This window comes from Colletotrichum siamense (genome assembly GCF_013390195.1).
Source record: "Colletotrichum siamense strain Cg363 chromosome Unknown KSG_Cg363_contig07, whole genome shotgun sequence".
NCBI lineage: Eukaryota > Fungi > Ascomycota > Sordariomycetes > Glomerellales > Glomerellaceae > Colletotrichum > Colletotrichum siamense.
The window spans coordinates 1,259,459-1,274,544 of record NW_023501020.1 but is presented as its reverse complement, the minus strand read 5'-3'; the positions used below and the strand labels follow the sequence as shown (position 1 = coordinate 1,274,544).

At 52.9% G+C, this 15,086-nt stretch overlaps 3 protein-coding genes across 3 annotated transcripts; 1 reads left to right on the top strand and 2 right to left on the bottom strand.

The window, feature by feature from the left end:
• Positions 1 to 477: 477 nt before the first annotated feature.
• On the top strand, positions 478 to 2,936 carry het-6-2 (Heterokaryon incompatibility protein 6, OR allele; the record flags this gene model as incomplete). The annotated part of the gene is made up of 2 exons (XM_036642518.1): positions 478 to 1,038; positions 1,092 to 2,936. 2 exons carry the CDS (start codon positions 478 to 480, stop codon positions 2,934 to 2,936), a joined length of 2,406 nt encoding a protein of 801 aa, XP_036491509.1.
• A 1,109-nt stretch (positions 2,937 to 4,045) lies between these two features.
• On the bottom strand, positions 4,046 to 6,407 carry srk1 (Serine/threonine-protein kinase srk1; the record flags this gene model as incomplete). The annotated part of the gene is made up of 4 exons (XM_036642517.1): positions 4,046 to 5,117; positions 5,241 to 5,485; positions 5,797 to 6,242; positions 6,368 to 6,407. 4 exons carry the CDS (start codon positions 6,405 to 6,407, stop codon positions 4,046 to 4,048), a joined length of 1,803 nt encoding a protein of 600 aa, XP_036491510.1.
• Positions 6,408 to 12,656: 6,249 nt separating this feature from the next.
• Positions 12,657 to 14,455, bottom strand: Asb3-0 (Ankyrin repeat and SOCS box protein 3; the record flags this gene model as incomplete). The annotated part of the gene is made up of 2 exons (XM_036642516.1): positions 12,657 to 14,145; positions 14,343 to 14,455. 2 exons carry the CDS (start codon positions 14,453 to 14,455, stop codon positions 12,657 to 12,659), a joined length of 1,602 nt encoding a protein of 533 aa, XP_036491514.1.
• Between the last annotated feature and the right edge of the window lie 631 nt (positions 14,456 to 15,086).

Here is a 15,086-nt window from a genome sequence, read left to right as displayed (position 1 = left end):
AGCCTACTTACACATGTTTGGGGCTGTATTGGCCGCATACTAATTTATTCAACTGGGCTTGAATGGTAAGATTCAAGCCAACGGCTGGTTGATCCATCGTTTTGTGATTGTTGGACTAGACTCACGGTTCTTTTATAACTTCCTTCTCTTTTTTGATCTCAAGATATCAGGTTTCTTCAGCCGCAATTGTGACTTCATCGCTATCTTGGTTATCCAGTTGAATTCAATGTCGCAATATTCCATGATATTGCGTCCCATACCTGTGTCCGGGGTTGTTGGTTGGTTGGACTGAGCCCGCATAGAATCCCAGAGCGAATTGCGGGTCGTTTGCGATATCGATCCGGCTGAGCAAACGCCGCGCCCAAAACCCCTCATCCCAACAACCGAAGCCTCCATCTGCAAGTTCTCTCTCACGGTCCGCCTAGTCTTTGCCCAGGGCCACACCAATCCAAACAAGGCTACACCACTCAGCCTACCATGCGACCGTATACTTATCTCCCATTGTTGCCCGAGTCCATCCGTTTACTTCGCTTGAAGCCTCATGAAGACAGAGACGCCCCATTGCAATGCGAGCTCTTTCATTATCCCCTAAAGGACGAAAGAAGAGGAGCCCATCTCTACGAGGCTCTGTCCTACTACTGGGGGGCTCCCGACAAAAGCCAGAAAGTGTTCACTGACCAAGGGTATCTGGACATCACCGCTAGCCTGCACGCGGCGCTCGCACGTCTTCGGGACCCTTTTGTCGAACGCATCATATGGGCAGACGCAATCTGCATCAATCAAGAAGATACCGACGAGAAGGGGCATCAAGTCCAACGTATGGAAGAGATCTACGCTAGAGCCAACCGTGTCGTTGTCTGGCTGGAAGATGCTGCCGGCGACCGTCAGAGCGACAATGAGTCGGAGGATGTCAGCTACCGCGCACTCCAGACCATCGGTCTTGCTGCCAACGGGTCGTTCACAGGCAGATTACGCAATAACCAACACGGCGAAGCTGTCGTAAAGCTACTTCGCCGGAACTGGTTCAGACGCATTTGGGTAAGGCATCCAACGGGGGGGACAAGATTGCTTCGATTGACAACATCTGTTAGATCCTCCAGGAGGTGGCCGCCTCTCGTAATGTGCTCATCATGTGCCATGCCACCGAGATAGACGGATATGCATTCTGTCAGGGTCTGAGTGTGTTGGATCTGAGCGCGTTGGACGATATCACACAAACACGCGTTCGCTCGGCCGCCTACCTCATCAAGTCTGCAGTTCTCCGGCCCAAACGTGCACTCCACACCAACGGGGGCTTCTCTCTACGAATACGCACTCTGGGGGAACTGACAGATTTGTATCACACGCAAAACGCAACAGACCGCCGCGATAAGATTTACGCTCTGCTGGGAATGAGCACCGATGCCCCTCCCGAGTTAGTGCCTGATTATCGCATATCGTGGCAAAGCTTGTTCTCCCGGCTCTTGAGAAGCCTTCTCTCCGAAGACGCCTCGATCTCGACCTGGGAGAGCCATGAGACTGCGCTGATCCAGACCAAAGGCCGTATTCTGGGTGCCATAGAGTCCGTGCTCATCGAAAATCCTTGGGCCTCTGTCCAAAGGGTGAAAGCCGGGTTGCCAGTTGGGGACGGAGAAAATTGGACTATCCAGGCCTCAGCAAAGCCTGTCCAAAAAGGCGACATCATCTGTTTGCTACAAGGGGCAACGCAACCCACAATCATCAGGGTTTACGATGACTACCGTCTCATCATCGTGATGGCTGTTGACGCGAAAAGCCCAATCGAATATCCCAACCCTCCCGACGCTTATCTGGGCGTGACGCGATCCGAGGTCAATCTTCTCCTCGTGTGGGACTGGCAAGCTTCTCACGGCAACTCTGGGACTGAAAGTACCTTGAATGATTTCCTGAAGGGTCAATCAATTGACTATGCAGGATCCGAAGAAGGATTCCGCTTTATGGAAGTAGGGCTGCTCTTTCTGGACATGGGTCAGCACACGATGGCCATTTCTCGATTTTACTCGGCAATAGCCGCTCACGAAAAGGCCTCCAAGCTGAATTGCGCCGACGCTCTGCTAGCTATGGATCATCTTATCTGGGCTTACCGCGACAGGGACGAGCGCGAAGACGACAAGAGGATCGAGGCCGTGCAGGAACTGGCCAACATAGCTAGAGGGAGCTACGACAACGCAGAAGAAGGCCAGATCATTCGCCTTGCGTCAGTTCTCGGCACCTACGCCATGGAGGTCTTTCTCAGAGCCCAGGGAGACCATGTCGAAATCACAGAGAATATCCTCGTCGCAGCAGCGTCGAATATTTACTGCGGCAAAGACATGATGTTAATTCTTCTGGATCACGGAGAAAACATCGTCATTACCGAAAACGTGCTCAAAGCGGCTGTCGAGAATTCAGACAACGGCGAGGACGTGGTGAAGCTCCTTTTCGAGAAAAGGGGGGACCAAATAACCATCACAGAGAGTATTCTCTCGGTGGTTACCAGACATACGACGAACATTTCGGCGAGAATGTTAACAGTTCTCTTTGCATGGGAAGGGTGCAATGTTCAATTAAGCTGTAATGTTGTTGCGATCATCTTGCGGTTGGTAGGACTACGATGGTACAAATCTACTTTGGAGGAAATCCTTGAACTTCTCCTCATGCGGCAAAATGGTCAAATCACCGTCACCAGGGAACTTGTCGACATGATTGTCGACCGACTCGAGCCTGATCTCAAATGCAATCATGAAGACAAATACTCTTGCATGGAATATCATAGCAGCAGACTTGGTGTTAGCGGGGATTGTGAAATTGTGTTAACAACGTTGCTGAAATGGCAAGGAGGCCAAGTCGTCATCGCTGAGGATGCTGTGGAGGCAGTCAAAGAGGGTTCTAACGTCATAGATAGATCCCTTTCGGACCAGTGCCCTTGGGATTACTGAAAAAGACGGTTGCAGCTACTGAGATGAGCGTGAAGGATATATTTGTCTTCACCTAATTTGGTTAGTTGATTTAGTCGTTGAACGTTATGCAATTTCTGTCGTATATCATTTACAGTTAGTCCATACTCATTAAGGAGTTTTGCAAGCCGGGCAGTGTCTGTTAGCTAATAAATTCACCAAGTAAGTCCACAATCTATGACACGAATTCGGTATAACATCACTCGGACCACGCTAGAATAAGAGTCTGCCTGAATCAATATCACCATTCGGCAATTCGGATAGCCTGGCACCAGCTAAATCCCAAGCACTACCACTAAGATAGGGGGCACTAGAACACACTCCGCCATTGCACTCAGCCAGCCTACGTTCCTTACATCCGCTTCCATGCTGTTCCCTCAAGACTGCCACCGCCGCGAAGCCAGGAGCTGGGTGTGACACCATGTGGTTGGTTGCGGATTGATAGGAACCTCACTTGTTGAAGGTGAGACGGTGAGGTCAAGTTGCCACAGACAAGTATACGAAGACCAATTATCTCCTGTCATTAATGAAGGCAGGAAATCGGCTGAGCTCTGCCAAGCATCAACTCGAGGCATAATGCAATGGCAATGCCGTGGTCCATGTCAACGGTGGCGTTCAACTTGAGACAAATCTTTACTGAGCAGCTGTCGTTCCTACCGCAAATGGACTGCGTCGAAAGCACCGCAATGAAAGTTACTCACCAAACGAGATACTAAGTGGTGTGGAGAGTTGAAATTGCAAATCTTTTTCATTGTTGAATGCAAAGAGGAATTATGTTCCCGTTGCCAATGAAACTCCGGGCCTATGTATGATGCCGCAAAAAAAGGAGATAGGAGTCGTAGCTAATCCGTCCCAAAAAGAAATGACAAACAAAACCGACTTCGACACAATTGGATATCCACGACGTCCATCTCATGAGTTGCGCTAAAGTCCTTAAGTCACTTGACCAAGGAATGCCATTCCCTTAACCTATACGCCAGAAAACCCACATTGGTTCATACCGTGCCTCCCTCTAAGTCTGCTTCGCCTCGCGGAGGTTTCGCAATAATAAAATCGCTCCCCGGCGGACTGCAACTGGGAGTCCGAGGCTCCTATGCCCCGCCAGCGCTTGCCGCCATGGGCTGCTTGGCTCTGCGACCAAGCAATGTTGCGCCGTCGAGGTTTAGCTCGAAAGCGCCCTTCTGCCTGTTGCGATCCCTGACCTGCTGGCGAGCTGCGGCGGTAACTGCAGCAGAGTGCTGGCCGTAACCCTTCTCGGTGTGGTGTGCTTGCCGTTCGCGTTCGCGTCCGCGCTGCTGCTCTTGTTGATCCTTAATCTGGGCGTTGCGCATGCTCTGCTCCAATGCTTGCGTTGCCTGCGAAGGCTTGTGCACATATTCCGCGTCCTTATCTGGCATCTCCTGGTCCTCATCCTCAGACTCTTCGTTAAGGTTGTTGAGGAATCGAGCGGGGACACCGCCCTTGGCACCAATCTGCTTGCGCCTCTTGGCCTCCTCCTCTTGTCTGTGGACAGCGTAACCAACATCAAAGACCTCGCGCAAGTTGACGGCTCCAGGAGATCGGAAGTCGTAGCGGCGTTCACCATCAGTGAATTTGGACGCGTCGAACGCACGAAGCATCTCGGGCTGTGCCTTCTTCTCCTCACGGGGTGTCGGGCCTAATCCCTTGATCCACGGGTGAGCCAAAAACTCTGTGATGGTGTATCGCTTCTCCGGGTCGACGGTCAAGAGGTGGGAGATGAGATCCTGCGCGGACTTGGAGATGTCGTCCCACCAAGGGGACAGGAAAGTGTACTGTCCCTTGGCAACCTTCTCGGTCAAGACCTCGATGCTCTCGTCGTAGAATGGCGGGAAACCGCAGAGCAGGGTGTACAAAACGCAGCCCAGTGCCCACATGTCGACAGACTTGGAGTACCGCTCATCCTTGACGATCTCGGGAGCTGTGTAACCGACCGTTCCACAAGGCGTCATTGTCTGATTGTCCCAGACGATCTTGGAAAGGCCAAAATCGGCGATCTTGATCTGGCCGATGCCGCCAGCGCCAACACCGGGAATGAACTCGCCCTCGTCGACCTTGTCTTCATCACCAGGCTGCTTAGGCTTCGGGTTTTTCGACGGAACGATAGGAATCGGGCTGAACAAAATGTTCTCGGGCTTGATGTCGCTGCGAGAAGAGTTGTCAGCAATCGCCACAGAGATGACGTCAATGCATCACAGGAGTCATATTCCGTCGTTTCGCCCCACACAATGAGCGGATTTCAACAGAACAATCCGCAGTACTACTTACCGGTGAACAACGCCTCTCTCCTCGTGCAAGTATTCCAAGGCCTTGGCCACCTGGACGATAACATGCCTTGAAAGCTCCTCGCTGAAGTAGGTGAGTCGAACGATCTGGTGGAAAAGCTCGCCACCAGGTGCCAGTTCCAGGATGATGTAGTAGTATTGTCTTGATTCGGAGAAATCGATGAGCTTGATGATGTTGGGATGGTCCAGCTGGCGCATAATCTGAACCTCTTTCAGGATATTCGCTCTCTGGCCTCAGGTCAGTAACGGCGTCTATGATCTATATGGAGGGCCATCCTCCGAACATTGAACAGAGCAACAAATGAGTCGAAGAGAAAATGAGGATGGCCCGATGTGTAAACAAATGAAATATTGAAAAGTTTCGCACCTCTGCGGCTTTGGGGACTTTCTTGAAGTCCGGGTGAAGATGCTTGTTACCCTAAATCGGCCTGTGTTGGTATGGAGTGATTGGAAAAACCAACGTACGAAAAACAAATGCACGAAATAAAAAAACAAGAAAAACATGGCTGCGGCCGAAAACCACCCAAGCATCAACTCACCTGCATGCTGTTCATTTCGTACTTGCGGACGACCTTGATGGCGCATTCGCCGCCATGCTCGCCTGTTGTGTCTTTCGCGCGGTAGACATTGCTGAAGGCACCGTCGCCCATCTTCTCTACCAGTTCCCATCGCTCGAGGCCGGGGTATCTTGGGAACTTGCTCTTGCTCTCGTTCTCTTCGGCGATGATCTTTGCGAGGTGCGTGTTGTCGATATTCTTAGACTTGGCCTTGTTCTGGTTTGGCTCGACGGCGTGGGCAGCGACATGGCCGGCTTGAGCGGCGCGGTTCTGGCCGTCACCAGCAACCGAATATGCGTCGGGAACGGCTGCCGCCGGGGGAGCGCCGACGTGTGCTGGCTCGGAGATACCCATGTGTGCCTTTGGTGGAGGGGAGTTGTGTGACTTTGCTACCGCCTCGTCATTGTTCGCTGCGCGGGCTTGCTTGCCTACAAATATTGTCAGTCATGTTTCACTAGAGAGCAGCGAGTGGAATTTTGAGGGTTGCTGTTGCCAAACAGCGGTCGCGAGAAGAGGCGGGGAGACGAATAAGGGGCAGCAGAGAATATCGTACCGTGGCGGATGAAGTTCTTGAGTTGTTGTATCGTCGACATGTCGGCGGAGGGGGTCACTGATGGGCAGCGACGGGAATATGAAGGTATTCGCGGGGTTGTATCGGTGTTCGCAGGTCGCAACGAGTGGCAGCGTGATCAGTCTCGCAGCCCCGGATTGAGGGGTGTCTCTTTCTTGTGATTGGTAATGCGGAGCGAGTACGAGTCGTGGAGAGGAGACGAGCTCTGTGCAATGTGCTACATGCAGTACCAGCCAGGTGGTTGTGGAATGGAAGTCGACTCGGGAGGACAGGAGAAAGTATCGAGAGAGGGAAAAAATGCAAAGTTGTTTCTTTGATGTTCGGGGGGAAAGGGCGGCTGAAAGGGAGAAATCGAAGCGAAAAGTAGAGATTTGTGGACTGCGGGCTGGGTGGTGGTGATGTTGCTGAGGGGCAACGTGGACTCGGATGACGGAAGTTGGAGGAACAGGACGATCGGGCGGGAAGCGGGCTGGAGCACGTTTGTCTGCGGCGTCTGGAATTGGAACTGGGCCAAAGCAGGCGTAGCGTCGGCGGCGTGCGTGCAAGGACAGGTCGGTAGCGTAGCGTGTATTTTTTGCCCTTGGTGGTGAGGTAGGTAAGGTTGTTTAGCGCGGTGCTGCGTAATTGAGAGCGAGACCAAGCTGGGTGGGAAGGGGGAATTTGTGACCGGGGGGGTGGAAGGTTTAGGTAGACAAGGCAAGGGCCAAAGCCTGGCGATGACGGTGTGCGGTGCGCAGCGACTGGATTTTGGGTCCTCGGTAAAGGTGACCGATGATGACAGAGGTGGGAAGGCAGCGTAAGATTGAGGTGTGTGAGAGACGTGGAGGGTGTGAGTGTGAGGGTAGGTATTTCGAGTGTGTGGTGTGGTGTGGTGTGTGTGGGAGATTGTGAGGTTCTGGAGACTGGACTGGTTCAGTTCTGGTGCAGATGTGCAAGGTGCAGGTTCAGGTTCGAAGGTCGAACAAGTCGAGGTATCCGTACAGGGACGAGGGGGGGAGGTGCAGCCAGACGCCGGGACGGGAGTGAGGTGCAATGGAAGTTGGAAGGCGCGCGAGAGTCGGGTGCGAGGAAGAGAGGGAGAGGAGGAGTGGGAGAAGAAAGGGAAGAGCAGACGAGGATTCAGTCAGTCTCAGTCATTCTTTCATTTGGCAGGAACAGCAGCACCGGGCAGTCAGTCGCCAGTGGCATCAGTGGGGAAAGAGCAGCTGGCGCAGGAGCAGGAGCAGGAGCAGGAGCAACATCAACGACAACCTCAGTCAATCAAGTCAAGCAGGAACGCCTCAGTCAGTGCACAGACACAGACAGCCTCACAAACAGACAGCAAGAACCTCACTCGCGATTGGGAAGGCGACGCGGGCGGAGGCCTTCTTTCCTTCCTTTCCCCCTCAAGCCTTGCCTCAGTATTTTTTGCTGTTTCTTGCAGTGCTGTCTCATCCTTGCCAGTCAGTCAGTCAGGTGTGGTGGGCTGCGCATTTGCATCCGCGCCAGCCTGCACCTGCACCTGCAGCGTCGCCCCAAAGCGGGTCATTTCTTCTGGACGCTTTGATGGCTGAATGGCTGCAGCAGGCGCATTTCTGGGCACTTTCCAAGATGGAAGGCAGCATGGGACTCGGGAGCCCGTCGGTGCAGGCAGGTACTTTTCTCGCTCTTCCCTCGCAGTAACTGGCAACTGCTCCTCGTACCTGCCGCCTTCCTGCTCATTCATCATGAAGTCGTCACGAGGAAAGTACCTCCTGGGTGTTCCTTCCCTTCGGCTGCTGACTGATCAGCACCTTCCGCATCCCCAGCTTCTTTCTTCTCAGATAAGGCACCGTGATGTTTTCATCAAAAACCGGGCGTTTCATGATCGGATTGCTTCCATCATCGGTGGTCACTCCGAACCCCAGACCCATTCGGTCACTTGCCGGGACGGACCCAGGATTGGGCGTGTTGGGCAGGGTACAGGCAACAGGCAAGCAAGGGGTTTTGGAGGTTCGGAACCGGACGCCAGCAATACAGAGTACCTCCTAGGCATTTCTTGCATCCCGCGGAAACCAACACCTGGGACGGGCACATTGCTGCACCACTTCAGCAGCATCTTCAGCACTTCCACTTCCCTCCCAGAGTGCCAGACATGAGACGAGGCAACATGAAATCCTGCAGCACAAGACACATCACTGCGGCACTGCCCGGATAGGCCACCATCTTCTGCTAATGCCAGTTCGTACCAGCTTGATAGGTAGTGTACGTGTACTGCCGGATATCAGGGGCGTCAATGGCGCTAGCCTCCCGTAGCGTCGACTGGACGCAAAGGGGCATCGCAGACATCATGTATTGGCGCCTCTGACGGCAGTGTCAGATAGAGCGACAAAGCCAGCGATGCTGGATCTTGGCAATGGTCTACAAATATCCGACATCTCCAATCCGTCTTTCAAAACACCACAGCGCAGGGGCAGGGGCCGCTGGCGATGCAAAAGGAATTTGGCGACTGGAGAGTGCTATTTTCCCTCACTCCCCCATGTTTTCCGATCTCCCATTTCCATGTTTTCAGTGCAGCCCGCATGCTTCTTTTTCTTCTGCTGCTCGTGCCGCCTTGTCTGCTCCTCCCACTCCCACTCCCACCCACCACCACCCAGAATTGAGTCCCCAGCAGCCGGTTGCAGCCAGGTTCAGGTGCTTAGCCCCAGCTTAGGCTGCTGGCCGCCGTCCATGATCAGTGGCTCCTTCCCACTCGCTTGGATGGGGGGCCCCCGTAATGACGTCTTCTCCATCGTCATGTCCGCAAGTGGCAAGGATGTCATCGAAGAAGACGCCGCATCATTGGGGGGTAATAGTGGGGCAGTCCTCTTGCCTCAGGCCATTGGGCTGCCGCAGGCCAGGCCCATGATTCATTCCCTCTCCAGGCCATCCCATCTTTTTTCTGCCGTTGCCCATTTGCCCTGGCTTTGCCTGGCTTGGTTCCATGTTGCATGCCCAGCTCTTGCAGGGATTCTCGGTCTTCAACTTCACACTCCTCTGAACATCCACTCCGATGTCTCCCTTCAGCTTCAAGGCCCGTCCAGCCGTCCGTCATCCCGCATCGTTGCTTCCGTTCTGTTGGTTGATGCCGCCAATCATCCCGTGTTTTCAGTCTGCCGCGCCGAAACACCCCGCGACTAACCACATGCCTCGAAATGACGATGCGCGACGATGCGCAAGCCACGCACGCCACTCTCATTTCACTACCGACTACCACGACCACGATGTACCGAAGGGTACCGTCGATGCCGTTGTCTAACCATCTGGAGACACGTCTCCGTCTCTATCTCCGTCCCGAGAGAACTACAATGTCTTGCTCGTCCATCCCGCCGTCATCCACGCGACGACGCGGGAACTATGTTGCTTCTCCGTCACGATTGGTTTGGTCGCGTTCTCGTACGCTCGGGCTCTACATTTACCTGCCTAATTCTACCAAAAGTGACCTCACAGCATCCAGGTTTCCCTTCTCCAACTGCTTCTCCAACTGACCCAGTGCGGCTCACCTCGTTCGCTGTGCCGCCGAGGCCCTCACCTCGGACCTGCAGCTGGCAACCACCACCGCCTCTGACCATCGATCGCATCGTGGTCTTCACTAACGATAGCTTCAAGCACCTGCTTTGAGGTCACGGATCAGATACGCACCAGACACGCTTTCAGCATTCCGATCCCAGAGACAAAATCGCCGAGAGCGCCTCATGGATCGGTCCAGACCCCGCCCCGCTCGAGCCAACCCCCTTTCGTCATCAATCCTGGCCAGCGTCTATCGCCGGCGACTCGGCGATGCCCTGAATGCCTGCCTTGCCTTGAACCTCAAGGACCCTTTCTGCAGCAATGGCAGCCACACTCCCTTTGATACTAGCCACCCCTCGGGATGCAAGTGTCTCGCCGCTTCTCAACGTCGTCAAATCTCGTCCCGTTACGAGACATCTTGCCAGCGGCTCTTCCCATCGCTTCGCTCAGCATTCCACGGGCTCTATGCTCCATTCTTCGATGCGAATCGAAGCAGAATCTTACCTCTCGGGAATCTGGCCGCTCTGACCTTGCAGTAGTAGCTGGTTGATGCTCAGATTTCAGATTCTCGGTCGCAAATTCCGGGTTCTTCGTGTTGCACCCATGTTGGACCTGCCTTGGCTGGCCAATGCGCGTGACCTCACCTCTGGGGAAGGCATCCGCTTCACTGCCAGGCTTCAACACCAATCACAGCCTGTATATGACAGCGCATTGGATAGTCGCCTTTCTTCCAGCTCTCTTGATGCTGTCGATTCAATTTTACTTCAAATGTGAGCTTCATCAACCAAATACACGCCTCAGTCGGGGTGGCCTGCGGTGGCCTGCGGAAAGCCTCGTCATGTCACGAAGTACGAAGTGCAGTATGCGGTTCAGAAGCCAACCATTTGATGCAACACCTCGTCGTTCTCTTCGCGAAATGATCGTCGTCAGTTGGAACACCCCCCTTGGTTGACGGCGCTCTCAGCTCCCCCTAGTGCTGCATTACTGCAGCTGCCCCGAGTCGCAAGGCACCTTCCACACCATGCAAAATCACACTTGACGTCATTCTGCCGATTGACCAGCATGCCTTCACACACGCTCGCACAAGGAGGTGGACAAGAAAACAGCACAAGGCTGACGTCGGCACGTGGCTGGCCATCTGATGAGGACATGAATTCGTCAACCGATTGGCCATCACCGTCTCAGACAAACGGGCGTGAATCACTTCTCAGATGACCGTTTCGGCGTCATTAATCAGCGAGCCACACCCGCGGCTCGTCTTCTGAAACGAAGATTGCCTCCCTGACGTCTTGATCGCCCTTCGTTATCGTCCTCGCAGCGTGGAAGCAATAGCAAACCGTTTAGACACGTCGGAACCCGTTTGCCTTGGCTTTGCCGCTTCCGCGGAAGATGTCATCAAACCGTTTCCACATTCGCGCGGCTGCAATGTCCACAATGAAGTCATTGTGGTCAGGGCGGGCATTGCCCAGCTTGTTTTCCTCCCTTGTAACATGTGTCTGCTTTTCCCAGGAGCTCGGGACAGCTCAGACCAAACGTCCTCGGGCCAACGTCTGCCATTGATGTTTGTCACTTGTCAGCTCATGCGCCAGGGCAGCATTATAGATGAGTAGCATTAGCATTGGAACTTTGCCCAGGTCGACGGAGCCCTATTCGCTCCCACAACCTGAAATTTCCCAAGGTGATCGTCACACCAACACCCCCGCCGAGGGACCGAGGGCGGCTCCGATGGGGGGCTCTCCTCCACACGGGAGCAGGCATGTCTCGTCCCGCGAATCGACGCCGATGAAGGGGACCCGTACGGATGCTCCAAGCCGCGCCATCATTGTCTGATGAGAGTCCCACAGTTTAGCCTTTGAGGTCCCTCCAAGGTGAACATGCCCGGGGGAGTGTTGCGTTGGGCGCATGAGGACCGCTGCCCAAGTGACGATCGTTGGGAGTGGGTGGTGCTGGACACCGGTTTCTGGGCGGATTTACTTGGGCCATGGTGTGCCTCGGATCATGGTTCTTGCGAGTGTGGCAGGGTCATGGTAGGTTTGACGTCGGAGAACTTGTTGTGCTTGCATGTTGGGTTGCTAAAGTGAGGTAGATAGGGCTCAGATGTTGCAGTGACCTGTCGAATATTGCTCAACAACAAGCACCTTTCAGGTGTCGAAATTTGGTCTTGTCTGCCTCGTGAAATGTGTGTAGAACTGTGACGTGAGATGCTGGAATGTCAGTCTTTGGCTTTGGTGCTGATATTTCCTGACATATGCTATATGACAGATGCCGTCTGAACAAGTTTGCGTTCATTTACTCAAGACATGTTCGTAGCAAGGGGGTCCTGCCTCGCGCTTGTACGCTGTGAGAACCTGCATGCCTCTCAGAGTCTTATGATGTCTGGCCTTGCCTATGATGCTGTTAGAAGAGACAGCTCGGTAGCGTAAATTCAAGATTCTGATATTGAAGGGACGCGACTACACCTATCCCACGGAGTGAAAGGTTAGTGAGGTTCTTGCGGGGCTTGGCCATATGGATGCCTTTCACTCCGTGGGATAGGTGTATGTATAATTTTGGGGAGCAATGGATATCATTTGTGGGAGTGAAAGAGAACATCGGTAGGAACTACGGCCCGTCTGGTGAAAATCATCGAGTATTGAAAGGTTCATGAGACGAAGTGCAATTTCATGAACGTTTGGCAGTAGCCAAGCGACCATCGAATCATCAAAGAATATCAATTTAGCGATAGGTCCATAGCCCTCTATGTAAAGTCTCGGTCCAGTGAGCTCTAGCCTTTCACAAAATCATACAACTCGTCATAAGTCAAGCCGCTGGATTGATGTTCGTATAAGAGACGTAATATCTCTTTGGATGTTTTGAGTCCAAGGGAGTCCTTGTAATAAGTCACGAGGTCATCGCCGTCAGCCGCAATGCTGATATCCGCGCCCTTTTGAAGTAGGAGTTTGACGATGCTTACATTCCTCTTTCCCGCGGCAATCTTCAAGGGAGTGCCTAAGCAACTGCTTTTGTCAGGACTGGCACCTTCATCTAGCAGTGCTTCGACACTGTCATAATCTTCCGCTATCACAGCGTGGCAGAGAATGTGCGACCTAAGAATCTCAACAATCCTGCCGTGGCCTCCTTCCAACGCAGCTTGAAGGGCGGGATTCTCCATGTATGATTGATGATTGAGAAGTGCAGGGTCTTCGTCGAGTAGAAGCTCTACAACGCCAACATGACCGTTGCGTGATGCTTCGTAAAGAGCATGGCCATTGGCTGTTGCCCCGGAGTCAATAAGAAGCTGGACAACCTTGACGTGACCCCTTGACGAAGCCAACGTGATGGGATGGTTCCTCCCTTCAATGTTGGCGTTGACGTCGGCACCCCTATCGATCAAGGCTCGGACAATATCTCGGTGACCGTTTTCTGATGCCACCTTGGGAGCCGTGCCGTAAGTATAAGACACTGCGTTGACATCGGCACCCCAACCGATTAAAAGACGCACAGTTTCTCGGCGACCCTCTCTTGATGCCGCCACAAGCGGAGACCAGGAGGTATCGTCTCCTGCGCTTACATCGGCCCCATGCATAAGTAGAAGCCGAACAACTTCACTATGGCCTTCCTGTGAAGCGATAAAAAGAGCGCTGACGTGTGTGCCACTTCCTTCATTCACATCGACGCCATCCTCCAATAGCTGTCTTGTAACCCTCAAAAGCCCAAGCTTGCAGGCGATAAACAGTGGCGACAATTGATGATCACCGGTTGAAATTTGTGACAAGCGGCACCACCTATCCAAGGCAAGCGGATCCAATAAGAAAGACATCATCTCGGGGAGGACGACATCGTCAGCTTCGGCACGCCTAGCAAACTTCAGCAGCATCGTTGCCGCTCGTTCTGCCAGTGAAAAGCGTGCCAACGCATCCTCGAGAGTAACTTCGCTGTCGATATCCCTGATGTATATCAAGGCTGTCCTTGTGATTGCAATGCTAGCTGAATTAGGTTCAAATTTTTGAGCTCCTTCGCATAGTAGAAAATCCTTGACGGTTTTGTGGCTCAATCGAACCTTTCTCGACTCTCTTCTGTGCGGTGAAGGTGCAATCAAAGATAGCAGAGATGGACAGTACTGCAGTAAATCCTCATCCCTGAAAAGTCTTTTTTCAACGTTGAAATGTGGTGGGTCTGTGTCGAGCTGAGTGGCCAAAATCTCTATGGCCTCAGAAGATGTCAAGGGCTGCTCTGTATACGTGAGGAACTGCAGCAGACGAATGACATCGTTCCTGTAAACGGGATTTAGACGACGGATTATACCTCTATAGGTTTCAAGCAAGTCCCTTGGCAGACTCTGAAGAGACGCTTTCATTGCAGCCAGAGATTGGCATGCAGCTAGAGTGTCCAGTTGTATTACGGCCCATAGGAACCTACAACATCTATTAGACGGCCGCACTAGGTCAGACCTGATATGAGCAAGACTTACGAGCCATCGGATTCATCCCTAAGTCTGGTGCGTATTTCCCCTAGCAAGTCCTGTGGTATTTGTTTCATGGTGAACCTAACGTCTTGCTCGAGCCGCGCATTGACATAAGACATTATGTCGTTGCTAGTGTGCAGTCGCATTGATACAATGTGTCCATTCCTACGAAGGCCGCTAAAAGACTCCGAGAGATGTAGCTGTCGCCCTCCAGTCACCATCAACTTGACGTTGTCGAACGATGGGTTAAGCACAATGGACTCCAGCCACAGAAGAAGGGTTTGTCCTGTGGCGCACTCATCCAATGCGTCGATAATGATACTGAGTCCCTCAGAAGACTGAATCATCGACTCAACACACACTGCTAAGCGAGAAATATATGGCTGAGTCGCACCATCATGACAAAATGTGTGAAGGCTCTCAAGTTCGCCTCTGGACGCAGCCACGGAACGATATAGTTGCCACGCTAGGGAACGAAGGAGGCAATCAAAGGTCTGCTTTCCGATGTCCATGAAGTCGAAAAAGAATGCAAGCGTGCAACCCGATCCAATATCTTCGAGATGGTCAAACACAGTGGTGCTGAGAATTGTTTTGCCGCTTCCTGGAGTCCCATCGAGCCACAGAAATCCCTTTCCCCCGCTTTTCCAATGGACAAAGTCTTCATTGTTGAGGAACCAAACTCCAGTACCTTTGTGACGCTGCGATCTTGCTGCGTCTAGACTACTCGATGTATCGGCGGGGGACAGCCAA